At 32.7% G+C, this 18,686-nt stretch overlaps 3 protein-coding genes across 3 annotated transcripts; all 3 read left to right on the top strand.

Annotated features, from left to right (window-relative positions):
- Positions 1–4,465: 4,465 nt before the first annotated feature.
- LOC126671462 (uncharacterized) lies at positions 4,466–5,640 on the top strand. Its single transcript, XM_050365231.2, has one exon. It carries the CDS (start codon positions 4,506–4,508, stop codon positions 5,490–5,492), a length of 987 nt encoding a protein of 328 aa, XP_050221188.1. The 5' UTR covers positions 4,466–4,505; the 3' UTR covers positions 5,493–5,640.
- Positions 5,641–6,201: 561 nt separating this feature from the next.
- LOC126671386 (putative pentatricopeptide repeat-containing protein At1g64310) lies at positions 6,202–9,194 on the top strand. Its single transcript, XM_050365152.2, has 2 exons — positions 6,202–8,099; positions 8,555–9,194. The coding sequence occupies exon 1, from the start codon at positions 6,356–6,358 to the stop codon at positions 8,024–8,026; it is 1,671 nt and encodes a 556-aa protein (XP_050221109.1). The 5' UTR covers positions 6,202–6,355; the 3' UTR covers positions 8,027–8,099; positions 8,555–9,194.
- Positions 9,195–9,870: 676 nt separating this feature from the next.
- LOC126671508 (protein POOR HOMOLOGOUS SYNAPSIS 1-like) lies at positions 9,871–12,738 on the top strand. Its single transcript, XM_050365279.1, has 8 exons — positions 9,871–10,179; positions 10,460–10,576; positions 10,944–11,009; positions 11,239–11,321; positions 11,436–11,611; positions 11,711–11,757; positions 12,036–12,063; positions 12,482–12,738. Exons 1-8 carry the CDS (start codon positions 9,913–9,915, stop codon positions 12,538–12,540), a joined length of 843 nt encoding a protein of 280 aa, XP_050221236.1. The 5' UTR covers positions 9,871–9,912; the 3' UTR covers positions 12,541–12,738.
- Positions 12,739–18,686: the final 5,948 nt, after the last annotated feature.

The following is an 18,686-nucleotide window of genomic DNA, read 5'->3' as shown; positions in this document are numbered from 1 at the left end:
AACAAACCTTATAGGCTCGCTCGAGACCTAATACATACAATTTAACAAGAGTCGTTTGAATCTTAGTTAAAAAATAATTTAGACTCGTCCGAGTCAAATAAATAAAAGGATCCATTCGGACCTACAAATAAATCACACCAGCAGAAGTTTAGATTAACTTCTCAAAATAACAAACGAGTTTAGATTAACTCTACAACTAAAGAAAAGCAATGGTCAAAAGATCATTATATTCACAGAAGAAAAATTACAAAGGATCCGCCACGATCCAATACAAAAAAAAAGGCGAAAGCAAAAAATACTAAAAAGCAAAAAATACAAAAAGGAGAAAATAAAAACTAAGCCTTATTCAAAGCATCTTGCTTCTGCTTATCAAGCTTCGCCTTCACCTCCTTCGCCAAAGAAGCAGGATCCAACTGATTGACTCCAGAAAGATCGACGCCAGGATTCTGCTCCCGCAGCTTTGCCCCGATCGCCAACCGGTATTGTGTCATGACTTGGGAATAAAAGCTCCCAGAGTCACCCAATCGCCGGCGGAGACGCCCCTCTTCTTTCTCCAGATCATCCCTCTCCTTAGCGAGAGCACCTGAAGAAGATTGTAGAGACTCGACTTCCTCGGATAAAGTTCGAACCCGAGCCTCTAAAGCGGAAATCTCCCGAGTCTTGGTAGATACGGAGGACCTCAGCTGTTGGATCAGACCAGTCGCCTCGCCAGCCTCCTCCTCCATCTTTTGTTTCTCGGAGAGCCAGGATTCGGAATCTCTCTGAAGCTTCTTCAATTGATCCACCGCATCCCTTCGGCGGCGCTCCAAAACAGCGATGGACTGGACCACCTGCGAAAGAAAACAACAAATAAGCAAAACAAAAGAAAAAAGGAGAAGCAAATCATAATATAAAAAAGAAAGAAGCATACCGAAAAACCGCCGAGACAGGCGAACTCAGCCAAATTATCGCCATGTTCGTGATCAATGGACTCAATGTCCTCTTTTATCATAATATTCTCCATGCAAGCATGAAGAATGGCGACGTTTGAAAGACGAGGCGGATTTTGCGCGTCCGCCCAAGCAGCAAACCGAGGCGCCTCCTCAATAGACACCCCAAAAGATTTTTTGTCAACGATAATTATTAAGACATCATATAATGAATGAATTAAATAATATATCATGTATGGAAGGATAATCATTAACACTAAAAAGTTAATGACAGTTGTATACTATAATTATTATTAAGAGCAAAATATTTTAAAACTCTTTGTACATATTATAATTTATACTTTTATTTTCCTAATTTAAAAATCAAACGATGTAGTTTTTTTGTCAACGATATTATCCTTTCATCCACATCTAGTGTTAGTCAATTGTCAAAAACTTAACTAAAAAGTTTTATATTCATATTTGGTGTTAGCACTCATTATCGTTCAATTTTCAAATGTATTATTTTTGTAAATATATTAAAGATGTAATATTTGTATTTATAAGTTTTTTTTAGAAATGAAGAAATTAAATCATATTCTATCCACATAATATCATTCAATTGATTCTCATAATAAGACATCATATAATGAATGAATTAAATAATATATAATCACCGCAAAATTATCTAATTATATCATAAATGACTAATGATAAAAGTTCAGAATTAAAATTCATAATAGATTGAACGGCATTCAAGTCCCAAAATATATTCAGCCGTATTAAAATAACAAAAGAAAAAAAATTATTATATGATATTTCAATTATGCTAAAAATAAAAAATTAATTACGATACTTGATTTCAGTATATAGCATATAAAATCAAAAAATAATATTATTTTTAAATATAAATAAATAATTTTATCATGTATTTATATAAAAAAAAAAATCGATTCGAAAATGAAGAGCCAAACCTTTAGATTGAGCCCAATGCAAAGGAGTTCCGCTTGGCGCTCCATTCAGATACTGTACTGGATAGCCCAGTATGTATTGGGATGTCTGGCCCATGCGAAAGCCAAGCTGGCAAGGGCTAGCACTCTTTGCTGGCCCAAGCACAATGTCACAGGCTTTTGAAGCCCGTGTGCTTAAAGGAGGTTAAAAATGACCATAATAAAATGGCTAAACGTATTTTGAGTTCTTAAAATATACGATTTTGGTTTATCAGCTCCCTCATCTTTTATTTGATTTTCTTAAGTTCATAAATTTTCAGCTTTTAATTTATCAGATCCTTAAGTAGAAATCCACTTAAAGACCGATAGGAATTAAAAAGTGAAAGTGCAAGGACCCAATAAATCAAATGAGAATCACTTAAAGATTAAATAAACCAAAAATAATACCTTTATAATTTTATAGAATAGTTTAGCCGTCTCTCTCTAAAGCATAGCGTTCACACTATTTTGAAAGATGAGACAATCGGGTCATTATAAAAGCTTGGAAAGGGTATTTAATAAAAGGCTTAATTACTTAAAAAACCCTCACCTTTAACTTTGTTTTCGTTTATACCCTGACATAGGAAAATTGTCACATATACTCATGACCTTATCTTTATGTTTCACCTCTACCCTCGAGATATTAAATTTACCTCTTTTCATTTGAAAAAAAGTTTAAAATAGTCCTTCATTTTTAGGATATATTCTAATTACACGTCAATGTTATTAATTATACAAAAACACATTCTTTTTTAATAAAATCAATTAATCATAATTATTTAATTATTCCCGACCTACAACCGTACTCCAATTTTAAAATTCGCTATCAAAATTAAAAACTATAAAAAAATTCTATCAACAAAATTAATTTTTTTTTGAAAAAAATTTCTCCCACCGCCACCGTCCTCCTTCCGTGGAAGGAGAAACCGTCGTCCTCCTTCCATGGAAGGAGGTACAGTGTTCCTCCTTATATGGAGGAACATGCTGTTCCTCCATGGAAAGGAGGAACAAGCTGTTCCTCCTTTCCATGGGGGAACAGATCTGTTCAAGGAGGAACAATCGTGTTCCTCTTTGGAAAGGAGGAACAGATCTATTCCTCCTTTCCAAGGAGGAGCACCATGGTTCCTCCTTAGAAAGGAGGAACACGCTGTTCCTCCATAGAAGGAGGGGCAGTAGAATTGCCTAGCGTCGGTTTCGAAAATCAATCTTTTTTTAAAATAATAATGTTAGCGATTTTTAAAATTGGAGTATAATTGTAGATTGTAATTAATAAAAAATATTTTATTTATAAGGTTTTATTTAAATTAAAAAAATTAATTAAATTTAGGATTTATTTGAACGTTTTCAAAGATGAAGTATTGGTTTGTATTTTTTTTAATAGAAAAACTCCTATATTTAGTTATTTATAATAAATCATCTTTTTTTTGAAATTTGGGGTAGAGGTGAAACATAAAGATAAGGTCATGAGTATATGTGACAATTTTCCTAGATCAGGGTATAAACGAAAACAAAGTTAAAGGTGAGGGTTTTTTTAAGTAATTAAGCCTTAATAAAAAGTTTCTAAGAAAGGGTTATTTGTTTCGAGAAGGGCTTAATTACTTAAAAAAACCCCACCTTTAATCTTTATTTCGTTTATACCCTGACCTAGAAAAACTGTCACATATACCCTTGACGTTGTCACTATGTTTCGCCTGTACCCTCGAGGTATTAAATTGACCTCTTTTCATTTGAAAAAGAGTTTAAAATAATCCTTCATTTTTAGCATATATTCTAATTACACGTCAATATTATTAATTATACAAAAACACCTTATTCTTTAAAAAATTCAACTAATAATAATAATTTAATTTATATTAATTATCAATAATTTGTTAAAAATAAAAAACCGTAATTTTTTTTACATCAGACTAATTAATTTCAACATAATACCGTACTTTAATTTTAAAATCTATTTTCAATTTTTTTTTAAAAAAAAAATTAAAAAAAATAGCTCCTCCTCCATGGGAGGAGGAGCTTCTCCTTCCTTCCATGAGGGAGGAGGACGCTGCTCTAGGAAGGAGCAGTGCGAGCTCCTTCCTCACATGGAGGAAGGAGTAGCTCCTTCCTCCATGGACTCCTCCATCCATGGAGGAAGGAGCTTATTTCCGTAAAAATAAAAAAAATAAAAAAAATAATATTAGCGGTTTTTTTAAATAGGAGTACGGTTATAAATAGTACTTAATAAAACTATGTTATTTTATTTATTTATTTTATTTAAATTAAAAAAATTAATTAATTTTAGGACTTATTTGAACGTTTTTAAAGATGAAGTATTAGTTTGTACATTTTTTAATAGAAAAAGGTATAAAATAACCCTTAAATTTAGTTGTTTTTAATAAATCATTTTTTTTTTGAAATTTGGGGTAGAGGCGAAACATAATGACAACGTCAAGGGTATATGTGACAGTTTTTCTAGATCGGGGTATAAACGAAATAAAGATTAAAGGTGGGGGTTTTTTAAGTAATTAAGCCTTTCGAGAAGTAAATATCAGGAGTGTATTTGTTATTTTATTCTTCCCCGTATAAATATATCACGGCCTGAAAGAGCTGAACATATCAGAACTAAGCAATGCTCCTTACACTAGATCCACTCCAAATCAGACCGTTTAACCGCTACCCAATTCAATTTTCCCGCCATGAACACCCAACAAACCTCCAATTCTTCCTCAAAACCCCCAAAAATCCCATTAAACCCTACCCAATTATAACATCAGCATCAAAATCCCAACCAACCAAAACCCAGGAGCAAGACAGTGGAATCCCAATTGAAGACGTAAAAATGATAGCAAAATTCAAATCAAGACACAATTACATTCGTATCCTCGAAATCTCCCGGAAAGCCGATCACCCATTTGCTGGGTCACGACTCCTCCTCCTAGACTCCCCCGGAAACATCCACAGCGTTTTTTACCGGTATAAACTCCTCACCAACACTTATTACGACGTGTTCGCCACTCTGCCGCCTCTTCTACCGCCCGGACCCATCGCAATTCTCGGGTTCGGAGCTGGCTCCGCCGCCCGGATAATACTAGAGCTTTACCCGGACGTGGGTATCCACGGATGGGAGCTTGACCCGTCTGTTATTTCAGTTGGGAGAAAGTATTTTGGTCTTGACAAGCTTGAAAAAGACCATTCTAACAGGCTTTTTATTTACATTGACAATGCATTGGATTTGAAATGTAATGTTAAAGAAAAGTTTTCAGGGATAATTGTTGATCTTTTTAGTAAAGGTAGTGTGATACCTGAGCTTCAAGATCCTAATACATGGGTGGAGTTGAGGAAGTGTTTGAGGAAAGACGGGAGGATTATGATTAATGTCGGAGGGCGGTGCGTCGAACCGGAGGATAAGAGACGAGATGGGGATGTTGTAATGGAGGAGACGTTGAAAGCAATGGGTAGTGTTTTTGATGATGTTTTTGTTTTGAATGTTGGGTGTAGACAAGATGACAGCTCTGTTGCTCTTACCGGTAAATTGCCTGATCTTGATTCTTGGAGGAAGTTGCTTCCGAAGTCTTTGAGGTTTTATGTTGATTTGTGGAGGCCTTTTAGGAGTTAGTTGGGCAGGTTTTTGGTTATTGTTTGTGAAATTGTATTGATGCTGTTTATCTGTTTGTGTTTATTCCTCAATGAATCAATATTTGACTTTTTTTTTGTCATCCAGTTCTTGCTTTTTGAGTGGAAAATTTTGTATTTTTTGCTGTTTATGTTTTTATCATCAATGAACTGACTTGTCGTTGGCTAATCTGTCGAGCATGATGAGGAAATGAACATCAAGAAATTACTCTTGTACTTTCCTTGTAACATGGTCAAGTAATTCTTGGTGGTTACTTTGTGTATGTTGTGTTGTGGTCATTGTGATGGTCATAAATTGTGGGGCATTTTCTCAATAAACTCAACATTATGACCATCACAATTTATAAGTTGAACATCAGAATGACCACAACACCACTCAACATACATAATGAGGTCATTTTCTCATGGCCTGAAAGGTGGCAGAAAGAGTTTATTGCAAGTTTCCAAGTTTGTAGATGGCTCAGGATGCAACATCCTGAGGGTATTGCTGCCAATAAATTATTGTCAATCCGGAGCTTAAGATCATTTCCATCACCGCCACCGCGCCGCCCCACCAAAGCCGGGGAGCATCATTTTGATCTCCCATAGCTCCTCCGCCGGCCATATTGGCTGCTTAACATGTCCGCTTTATGGTTCATAAGCAGTCTCACCTGCTAGTTCATAGAACTTCCATAGAACTAAAGGCAGCTTTAAAAAATATGCACAATTCTGAAAATTTATGCAACGGCATGTCGTTCCTTTTTTTTTTAAATAAAACTCCCACATGCTGAGGACCTGACAAACGGCCTCGTTTAAATAACAAAAGATTTTGCGCGAAACCGGACTAACTGCAAATCAAATTCATAAATGCCCATTCATTTTCCCTCGCTTATCGTAGAGCTCACAAAACCCCATCAAACACTATCCAGAACTAAGCAATTACATTCTTTGCTAATCACTACATCCCATCTGCCACGCGACCCATTTTACGCAACTAAAATCACTAGATTCTATGCATTAAACGGTAATCTTTGCTCTGCACGCAACCTGTTCGATAGAACTCCTCAACCAAGTGTTTTCCTTTGGAATTCCATTATTCGAGCTTATGCTCGTGCCCATAAATTTTATGAAGCGCTATTCATGTATAAAAGGATGCTAGGAACCGAAATAAGGCCTGATAACTTTACGTATGCGTGTCTTATTCGAGCTTGCCACGAGAACTTTGATATAGACAGCTTAAGAATTTTACATGGAGGAGTGGTTATATCTGGGTTGGGATTTGATTCTGTTTGTTGTAGTGCGTTGGTGACGGCTTATTCAAAGTTGAACTATGTTAGTGAAGCTAGCATTGTGTTTGCACGGATTTGTGAGCCGGATTTAGTTTTGTGGAATTCTATGATTTCTTGTTATAGTTATTGTGGGTTTTGGAGTAAAGGGTTGAAGTTGTTTAATGAAATGCGAGGAGACGGGAAGCAGCAGCCAGATGGATTCTCTTTGGTTGGTCTAATTTCGGGATTAATGGAGTTTAATTTGCTGGGAATCGGTCAAGGAATTCATGGTCTTTGCTTGAAAAGTGGCTTTGATTTTAATGCTTATGTAGGTGGTGCGCTTGTAAGTATGTATGCAAGATTCAAGTGCATGAGTTCAGCGTATAATGTTTTTAGCAGTTTATCGCAGCCTGATTTAGTTGCATGGTCTGCTTTGATAACTGGGTATTGTCAGTCTGGAGATCATACTAAGGCAATGATGCTCTATAGGAATTTAACTATAGAGGGTAGAAGGGCGGATCCCATTTTAATTGCCAGTATATTGGCAGCTGCTGCCCATTTGGCGAATTTGAGACCTGGCGTTGAGATACATGGTTATGTTTTTCGACATGGATATGAATCTAATATTATGGTTTCTTCTGCCCTTATAAATATGTATATGAAGTGTGGTTTTGTTAGATGGGGAATTCGTGTCTTTGATAATACAATAAACAAAAATGCTGTTTCCTACAATTCGATAATTTCAGGGCTTGGTTTCAACGGAATTTCAGCTGATGCTTTTAAACTTTTTGAAGAGATGCTAGAGCAAGGGTTGAAGCCGGATGAATCTACATTCTCCGCTCTTCTTTGTTGTTGCTGTCATGCTGGACTTGTGAAAGATGGTTGGAGAATTTTCAAGAGAATGATGGAAGATTTTTGCATTCCAGCTAGTACGGAACATTATGTTCACATGGTAAAGCTCTTAGGATCAGCAGGGCAGTTGGAAGAGGCCTATAATTTTATCTTATCATCGAAGCAACCAGTAGACAATGGAATTTGGGGAGCACTATTATCATGCTGTGATATCTATGGCAATACTAAGTTGGCAGAAATTGTATCTCAGCAGCTCTTTGATAATGAGCCCAGAAAAGGTGCTTATAGAGTTATGCTTTCCAATATTTATGCCGGTGAGGGGAGGTGGGATGATGCGAAAAAGACGAGAGATAATTTATTAAATGCTGGAGGAAGGAAAATACCTGGTGTTAGTTGGATAGGTGGTGGTCAAAGTTAATCGTTGAAATAATTATTATTTGCATCTCAGATTCTCCTCAATTCAGATCATGCACAGGATGTTTAACCCCAAGGTAAAGCCAGTTTACATTACTAGTTGAAAATTAGTTATATTCTGGTTTCTTTTTCATGTCTCATATCGTCTGGTTTTATTTGCATTAATTTAGTTAATGATTTATGACAAACACCACTACTTATAACAAAATAGTGTGTTAAAGTATTTGCAAAGTATGCACAAAATATTGATAATTTACCTTTACTTTTTCTGTGTAGTAGAGTAAGTTTCCCATTTGTACATCTCATATCATAAGAGAAATTTCAAGACATAGATAGGAGTATGCATAGAGTAGTTTCTGATTTTTCTCAGAACAACTTGCTTTTCAATTACTTTAATGAAGTACCCCAAGCCGCAACTTTGTTGTTCAAATGCCTCTTGGGTTTGAGGTGGGGTATCAAACTCAGAATAGACACCGGGGTGAATGATTTTGTTGCAATGTGACCGATCTTGTTAAATTCCTTCCTCCATCAGGTTTCAACTTTTGGGTGCGTTCATCGAGCAAAGCCAGCAGATTCAAGGTAGCAACAAACGAAATCTTCAGGGAGCATCCCTGCACTCCAGCAGTTGTGGAAGTGGAGGTATTGTAAGCTTGGAAATGCTCATTCTTCAAGATCTGTTAATTCCTCTATAACATGAGATGCAAAGCTGAACCTCGGGAAATCCACTAGCTTTGAATATTTCTTTGCCCAGCTGTTTTTTATTTTTTCCTGCTTACATCCTCTAATAAACTTGAGCAACGATACCAGTGAAGGTATCCCTCTCGTAATCTTGAAGTTATACAGACTTGAGCTCCGGAAGAACTTAACTAGAGCCCTGCCATTGTTGCCAATTCTAGAGAACAAGGCACAAAGTTAACTGAAATAAGGTCTAGTTACTTATAATCATCAATGGTTGGAGAAGACCTCACTCAAAAGAGAAGATGCAATGCTTGTCTCCATAGTTGACTTCAGGATGGAAACTCAGAAAGTCTAAATACTGCAGCCATGGCTTCAGGCCTTTCTTTGCGTGGTAGTCCATTCAGAAGTTAGAATATAAGAAGTTGAAGATAAAACATTTAACCTTTTCAATATAGATTCATGAATAAAGTACGGATCCGTAAGATTTTTTCTAAATATATCTTCTAATGTTTAAATCGTATTTTTTTTAATTAGTATTTCAATTATATGTTTCTTCCAAACAATGTTAATGTTCTGTTTTGTAGATGAATGAACTATTTTTAAAATTTTAAGAATGTATTCGAGATAATTAACCTATAAAATTAAATAAATTTAAATATCATTGTGTAATTTTTTATTAAATAATATTTTTATCACATTTTTAATTAACAAATAGATAATTTATTTATATCATTTTAAGTAGTATAAATAAATAATTTTGTTAGCTAAAAAAATTAAATGTTAACCTGAATGAGACAATTTTTTTAGGATTAATTGCAAAATAAATTATGAATTTTAACGTGTTTTAAAATTATCACGAATTTTAAAATTTGGAAAAATCAATCACTAATTTTCAGTTTTTAACATATCGTAACACCAATTCATTTCGGTTAAAAAAACACTCATGTCAACGTTTTTTTGACCGAAAAATAGTTTGGTGTTTTAATTTGTCAAAATACAAGAATAATTGACTGATTTCTCAAGTTTTAAAATTGTTATTGTAATTGCAAATTGTGCTAAAATTCATAATTTAATTTGAACTTGACTTTTTTTTTACCCAAGATGGGGTCTATATTTTGAAAATTCAAAATTGCACCCACTAATATTCAAATAAAAAGAAAAAAACAACAATACAACAGGCAAGTAACAACTAACAAGCAGAGAGGACCAAAAATGGCGGGAATGGAACCCTCGCAAAACCCTAACGAAGAAGCAGCGCTGAAAAACTTATGGCTGATACACTACTCTCGATTCTTTTGCTTTCCTCTCGCCAAATCAAAGTCTGCCCATCTCATTCCTCTTACTAAAAGATGCACAAGAAACAATCCACATGGCAAATGGCTCTCTTCTTCTTCTTCTTCAACGGCCGTTCTGCATCTTAACTGTAATCAAACTGCTTGCGGGCCGGTCCTTATCGTCTTGTTTCAAGGCAAAGTCTACGTGAGTGCTCGTTATCATTGGACTCTTCATTAAGGTTTTATTCTTATTGTTGGAAATGTTAGTTTTTATAGTGGTGGAGCTATTTTGTTATTAACAATTTGTCTTAGTGTTATTTTTAGGTCACTTAGGAATTAGGGGTTTTATTAATATAAGATGTTAAATTGTTTTTTAGGGTTTGGGGAATTTCCAGATTATAATGGCTATCTCACTTTATCTTGATTTTGATGAAGTTATTGGATGACTACTGATTGAACAGGGTTATTTTATGAATCTCTGACAGGAAGAACACTACATATCCAGGTTGATTTTCTCTTGGCCGCAAGTGGCGTGTCTTAGTGAATGCCCTGTTAGAGGTAGCAGAGTTGTCTTTGCAAGTTACAAAGATAGTTCAGGCCAGGCAAGCTTCCGTTCCTAATTCAATTTTTTAGTGAAGCTAGTTTGAGGCATTTCTAGATTCTTGGGGCCGAGATATAATTTCTTGCCCTACCATAAATCTTCCACTGAGTATAACATACCTATTTGCACACATATTGTAACTGGAAATGCTACCAAAATTAATGACCTTATGTAATTTAAGATCATGTTAAGAAGCGCCATCTGCATGACTTATTATTTGTCATATTATGATATATATCTTAATAAGCTAAATGAGCAGATTTAAGTTGCTATTTTTATCGCCATCCTCATTACCCTATGTTTTGAAGTTTGCTTTACCCTCTCTGTATTGCACTTATACTTAAGCTAACATATAGTGTGATTTGCAGGTCCAAAAGTTCGCTATGCAATTTTCATCATCTTCTGAATCACAAACATTCATAAAGTCCTTAAAGGTGCAGCCACATTTGATCTGTTACATATGCTACATATAATACATTACGTCTGATATTACTGCAGTAATCTAAAGAGAATAATTCTAACTTGTAAACGATAAGGACATAGAGGAAGAAAAAGCCCATCATTGGCTACTTAAAGCTAATTAGTATTTTACTACAGATTCGTAGAAATTCGAATCGGAGGCTGTTATGCTCTAAGGTTTTGCTTTCTTTATTTCTACACTAGGAAGGTTTGAAAGGAACCAGAAGTGTTGGATCAGAACTGACATCTCCATCTGAGAACTTATCGAGGACTGCTACTTATGAGAGGTGATGAAATATCATTTTTTTTAATTATGATAGCACTTCGGTGTCTTGAGTTTAGTGTCACAAATGATCACATATCAGATGATCGTAACTGATTTTTGGAACTGTTGAACATAGGCGCACTGAGGAATTGAGCAATGTGACTGCATTACAGCACTTATCAAGTAATGAAAGTGTGAAAAGCACATGTCCGGAGAAACTGCTATCCGTACACGGCTCAGAAGTACCTTCTACTCCCTTACCCTCTAGTTTCACCGCTCTTCTTTTTGACAAATGCAACAAGACTGAAGAAGGTACAGTGATTAGTTGTGAAAATGAAAGCTGGCTCTTTGCCATATAGAAAATGTAGTTTATGCTAATTCTTATACTTTCTAAATGTTTAAATGCTGCAGAACCAACAAAAGCACCTGAGGCACTTTGTCTTAATACTCAAGCAGTGGTATTTTTCATCTTCAAAATATGTTCTGCTCGTAACTTCATCTGGCTATTATTTAATATCATTTTCTATTGTCATGAAAATCACTTTTGATCAGTATTCATCATATCAAGAGTGATAGAATAGCTGGGTCTCCCACAAGAGGTGGAGCATGTGGAAATTGCTTAAAATGTTATCGTTATTCTTCAACAGCATCTTTTGTGCCTAAATTTTGTCATTTCAGTTTCATCTAAATGTCAGTTTTTGTTACTATACTTCGTGTGTTTTTTTTCTTCTTGCAGGGTTGTGCAACTGGTTCTCCTTTCTATGGTTAGTAAATTTCTCCTTATTCTCTGATTTTTATCAGCAAAACATAAGCACTACTGATTTATACTTTCTTTAAACACTGAGCTCACTAAAACAAAGTTGAGACAATAGCGTGGTTTACGAGTCAAAACCTGATGGCCTTTATTCTTATCATTCTCCTGTTCTGCTGCATTATGCTGCTGAAGATAAACATAGGTGCTGTAATTTATGAGCCACTGTAAGTGAAGCTTCACTCATACATGGGGTACATGTTCATAAAAATAGATACCGTGTCAGCTATGAAACTGGAAATTACTTGTGTGAAACAATCCAAAAGAGCACATACATTCTAGCCATTGAAGGGTTGATAAATGCCTATAAATCGATATATGTATTACCTTAGTTGCAATTCTGATTATATTTGGTTTCTTTCTATCACCAGATATGTTACGGAAACTAGAGACGGTCATTCACGAACTAGGAGGAGACTTGTCACTGTGATCACCGCTGGTCTTGCAGGAACCATCAAAATCAGCCTACGGTATATACCACAACAAGATTTGTGATGGAAGCCATTTTTGTCCCTAGGTATTGTCTATATCTTACTCTGACTGAAATACTAAACATTAGTGCTGCAATCTTCAATTACTATAGTAACTGTTTATTCTCACCTTTATAGTTCAGTTGCACAATTTGATACATTGGTCTTGATTTTACTTATGATCTATGATTGATTTGTTCTTGTAACTTGTGTTTAGTTTTGGAATGATTATTCCACGCAACATTGTGCCACGTCATTTGTGCAACAAACTAATGAAATGTTTGTAATATGTGAATGTTAATGCTTGTTTAATTTTTATCATTAAATATTTTAATATTACAAATGTCTCATTGGTTTGTTGCATGAAGAACGTGGCATAACTGTTGCGTTAAATAATTACTCTTAGTTTTGTGTAGTTTATCTTGTGCTCGTCTTAAAATTATTGAGAGACCTACTCTGTGGTTAATATAGCAGTGGCATGTACGTGAAGTTTGTTTTACATAAATCATAGTCAGAATCTCGCTAGTAGAAATAAAATTAGAATCTGACTCTGGTATGCAGAATTGGAGAGGTTGAGACTTTGTTTATTGTCAGCCTTTATAAGAAACAACTTGCAGAGGGGGGTCTTGAACCATTTAATAGGCCAATTTTGATATTTTCTATGGAAAATGCAGTGGTGATAAGAGAAGTAGGTACAAATTTTATTTTACACTCCTGTCTGACATGTTAAATGTTGCAATTTGTTTATGGATTTTTTTTTTTTATCAAAGGTGGAAATCGACTCTTTAGAGTCTCATGTTAGTTGTTAGTTACCGACTCTTTAGAACCCACAACCTCTCGATGCACTTAGAGACGCCTTAGCCATTTAGGCTAGGCCCACATTGACAATTTGTTTATGGAATGATTGTATCAAAATGGGAAAATAATGTTTCAATATTGCTGTTACTTTTAGCTTTTATTAGCATATGCATAGCAGCATAGATCTAAAATTTAATTTTTTAATCATTAGGGTCATTATTGCCTAGAATTATCTTTTTCAAGAAGTAATCTTTAAAAATCATCTTCCTCATCTCTCGCATAAGCTGCAACTTGGCCCCAATTAAACCAAAACTTGAACCAATTGAATCAGAGGTTAAACTACAAACCATCCATTTCAATATTTTTCTATAATTTTACCCGATCGGTAGAATTGAGAGTTATATCGGTTGAACTAGAAACTATGGTTGCCCATTTGATTTCTAAACCAATGACCGATCCGGCAGTTTGATCACCTTTGCTATATGGAAAAGCATGATAATGAATCCTCAAAGCGCTCTCACGATGAGATTGCAGGTTCAAATCGTAACGTGTGTATGCAGTTGTTTAAAATTTAGGATTATATTTTTATTTTATGCAAAAAATCTATCCGGTTCGAATGACAATTAAATTAAATATGAGATTTTACAAGTATCGTTTCATAATTAAGACTCGTTTGGGACACTTCATATACTCCGTACCGAAAGAAGTATGATAATGATATAGAAATGTCTGAGGACTGGCCTACATAAATACACACGAACACATGGGGAATAAAAACACTTTTGTTTGGGGAAGGAAGGGGGATCACGAGGTGGGGGTATAATTGAGAAAGATGACAGTCTTAAAGGACATGCCCATCAAATAATGGTCGGGCGGGGTAAGTGAAAAAGTCCTTCTCATACTATTCAGCTCCCTACAATTATTCTTCATCTATGCTACCTCTTTCTTTATTTCTTACACCTATGATCTCATTTTTTTAAGTAAACTATATTTGTATACTATAACAAAAATATAGTAAAATGCTAAGAAAAATTAGAGATTATCAGGCTTAAATCAGTAAATGATCCAATAACCGGCCTTTCCTTCGTATTCTCAAAATATTGATATGAATAGTTGTGGCAATAGGCGCCTGATTGGGTAATATGCTAATTTATCCACTATTAATACATAAAATGATATAGTATAAATTTTAGATTAGCTAAATTTCCATTAAATTAATTTCAATTCTAGTTGACTTTAATGCACATGTTAAGGGAGTGTTTGGTTCAGCTTTTTGGTGGAATTTATAACTTTTGCTTTTCAAAAAGTTTCACCAAAGTGTTTGGTGATTTTTTCTTTTTAGAGTTTTTTTGGAGCTTTTTGAACCTCCAACAACTGCGGTTTGAAAAGTTCCATTTTGGAGTTTTTGCCAATAACTGATAGCTGTTTCAATATTTTTAATTAAATAGACAAAATTACCCCTATTAGAATATATCAATTTTTTATTATATAAAATTATTTAGATTATTTGTAAACACTCTAATCATTTATAAATTATATATAATTATTTTATTTATATTAAAACAACTATAATTTAATAATTTTTTGAAAATTTATTATAAGTTTATTAAAAAAATACGAAATAAATTTAAACTATATATTGCTTCTTATAAAAAAATAATTATTAATATTTTTATTAGATAATATATATGTATTTATATAAATAAAAATAAAAGTTATGCCTTTTACAATCATTTTATATATAAATAGCTACAGCTAATTAAATCTCAATAAATATTTATGGTCTATCAGCTAACAACCAACAGCTAACAGTTATCAGTAACAACTAACAGCCACCAGTTATAAGAAACAGCTGAACCAAACAGACCTTGCATTAAATGACAATTTTTTAAATTTTTTATTGATTTTATTTTATATGCAAGATTCATGACTTGATCTTCGTAGCAATACTATTAATTGAAGGTTTATCCTACTGTAAAACTCTCATACTATTAGTATTTGTTTTAGGGTTAATTTCTAAAAAAATCACGAACTTTACACGAAATTTCATTTTAATCATGAACTTTAAAAGTTGTCATTTAAAGGCACGAACTTTCATTTTGTTTCAAATCTATCGCCAAAGTAAAATCCGATGTATTTTATCGAACCAAAAATTGCTAATCCTATATACTATAACTAAAAGATAATAAGATTTAATGTCGATTTATAATTTGGGTCTTTCATTAATGATTTATTAAAGAATTTAGTCAACAAAAATACACTAAAATGATAGATTTGAAACAAAATGAAAGTTCGTGCCTTTAAATGACAACTTTTAAAGTTCATGATTAAAATGAAACTTCGTGTAAAGTTCGTGATTTTTTTAGGAATTAACCCTTTGTTTTATTTGTTTATTAATAAATATTTTGCATTTTAGTAGTCCTTTAACTATTTGTATTTTATACACGTATGACGTATGTACCTTAAATATACCGAATTACAAAAAATGTCGACATTTAAATTAGTATGGAGCGACAATATTTTATGTCTGAAAGGACCAAATGTGTACAAAATAATAGTTAAGAGACTATTTAAATATAAAATATTTATTAAAGATTAAGTGAAATAAAAACTAATATTAAAAAGACTCTAGGACGAGCATAGCCTAAATTAAAATATAAAATGTATGTGCAAATTATAAACTTATAAAAGAAATATGTACTCGAATTCTAATATACTTATATACATACAATATATATTTTTAGCAGAAAAAACTAATATTGTTGCGATAAATTTATTACAGGCAACATATCACATCAAATGCAAGACACAACATATTACAGAATGTACATAATAAATAACACTATTCAACTTTCCCTTGATCAACAAAATAATAATTTGATAGAGGTTACCGCTAAAACAACAATAAGCACCATAACCTATAGTCCAATTGAGGGGCCCTTGATGTAAATAATTAACTTTTTTCAAAAATATATGTTACTTTTATTTTACAATCTGAATTACTTTTTGTTCACTCTATATCCTTGTAATTTTATTTTGATAGAAAGTAGGTACTCCAACAAGTATACTTGTTCATAGGCCGAGTTTGGTGGGCTCGGATCGGAGTCCGAACTTAATATTTTTAAATTCACCTTAAGCTTGGCATGTGCCGGGTTTGGATTTAATATTTATTGTATAAGTTTGATTATAGTAAAAATTTAAATTTACGTCGGGTTTAAGCAGGTTTATATCAAAAATTTATTAGTTGCATAAGTTCAAATCTGCCTGTGAAAGGACAGGTTTAATGCAGGCTCAGGCTGAATTTTTCTTTTCAATACATAAGATAAGAAATTGACTTTGGGCACTGCATTGGTTCAATCAGATCCGGAAAATGAGAATCATACAAAAATTTAGGAACAAAGGGTCAACGCGCTTTCCGAATTTATATCACATAATTATTTAATTCAGTTTTTATTTGTTTGAGCAACTAACTCTAGAACTCTTTATTTTTAGGCTATATAATCCCATAATTTATATTTTTATTGTAAAAAATAAATTTAGTATAATTTTATCGCAACAATTACGAAACTTTATAATTTTTATTTCGCATTCCTCACGATTTATATTTCACGCGTTTTTAAAATACAATTATGGAATTATATAAAAATAAAGAGTTTTAGGGTCAGTTGTTTAAATAAATAAAAACTGAATTAAATAACTGTGTTTCATAAGTTGAAGGAGTGCGTAACCCTTTGTTCAAAAATTTAGTGTTCAAGTCCTGCACAAGTAATTGGTCCGGTGATCATGTATATCGGCAAGGAAGGTTTAAGGTGTGGATTATATTAAAACCCTAACGGTGAAAAAATTTTAAATTTTCATAATTTGTTGTAATTTAATTTAATTTATTTAATTTTTTTATAATAATAACCAAATTATATTTTTTTATTATAATAATAACCAAATTAGTGACCAAACTTATTATTTTCAATTAGACTATTATTATTTTTTGATGAATAATGATATATTAAAAAGTACAAAAAAATGACAAAAAGTTCAAAACTGCTTAAAAAAATTCGCACAAAAATACAATTTAGCTATTATTACAATGAAAAAAAATACAATTTAACTATTATTATAAAAAAAATGCAATTTGGCAAAATTAAAAGGTTTTGGATTAAATGCACCAAATCTTAAAGGTTTGGATTTTTTCACCTTAAGATCTATATTTAAATATCTAATTCAGTCCTTATAATTTAAATTCACATGCCATTAAATCCTCAACCTTTATTTTTAATCAATTGGAACCTAATCTCAATTAATTTTTTTTAAAAAGTTATATTAAATTTATTAAAATTTGAATAATTATATCTATAATTTTTGGAGGAATTATATAATTTCTCTAATATTTTAGGTATATAGTGTCAATGTTAGTTAAAACTCTAATTTAAGATTTAGTAAGCATGCTATAAATGAATAATATTACAAAAATTGATTTCATTCGATGGATTTAGTTTTTATAAAAGTATATATTAAATAAGAAAAAAAGGAGTCAATTGCATTAATGGTATGTAATGTACATGCATTAATGAAGAGACTAAAATAAAATTGAGTAAAAGTACAAGAATCGTATATGAATTTTTTGCCAAAATTAATTTCCTTCATTCATATATATGAATGTCACAATCATGTTGTCATGTCCATGGCCCTATATATGTCATCTTAATTTCGCTCTTTCTTCTTAAAAGAAACCCTACAACCCTAATATAGGGTTACTGCATTCACCAGCTCTTTCTTAACTTTTGAAGAATAAGAATGTAAAGAAAGCAGAAGAAAAGTTATAGATAATTGGATATATACACATACACATATATGTCTTTTTTTATATATAAGGACTATTTATTATTATCCCCATGAGTTTAGGTCCGAAATATTAATTTTTCCACAATTTTAAAAAATGAATATTTTCCTCCTTAGTTTCATTGTTTAGTAAACTAAAACTCCGTTATAAAAGAGGGTTTTAGTTAAAAAAAAATTCAAATGTGAGCGAAAGGGTAAACAATGTTTCAGATAAAAAAATAGTAATTAATCCTATATATAAAGAAATAGGTTGAACTTTGAAGAGGTCTTTTTCTCAAGACATTCTACTTTAATGGACCTGTTTATACAGAATAATGCTTGGAATGATTGGCATTTCAGAACAAAGAATTTTTTGACTTCTAGGTCTCAGATAACTGAAATGGTAATATTCTGCATGATTAGTCTCTACATACATATGTAGTTTAAGGGATCAAAACTCATGATATGCTATTTTAGCCTATGATTTAAATAA

This window comes from Mercurialis annua, linkage group LG3 (genome assembly GCF_937616625.2).
Source record: "Mercurialis annua linkage group LG3, ddMerAnnu1.2, whole genome shotgun sequence".
Lineage (NCBI taxonomy): Eukaryota > Viridiplantae > Streptophyta > Magnoliopsida > Malpighiales > Euphorbiaceae > Mercurialis > Mercurialis annua.
This window is presented reverse-complemented; position numbering and strand designations above follow the sequence as displayed.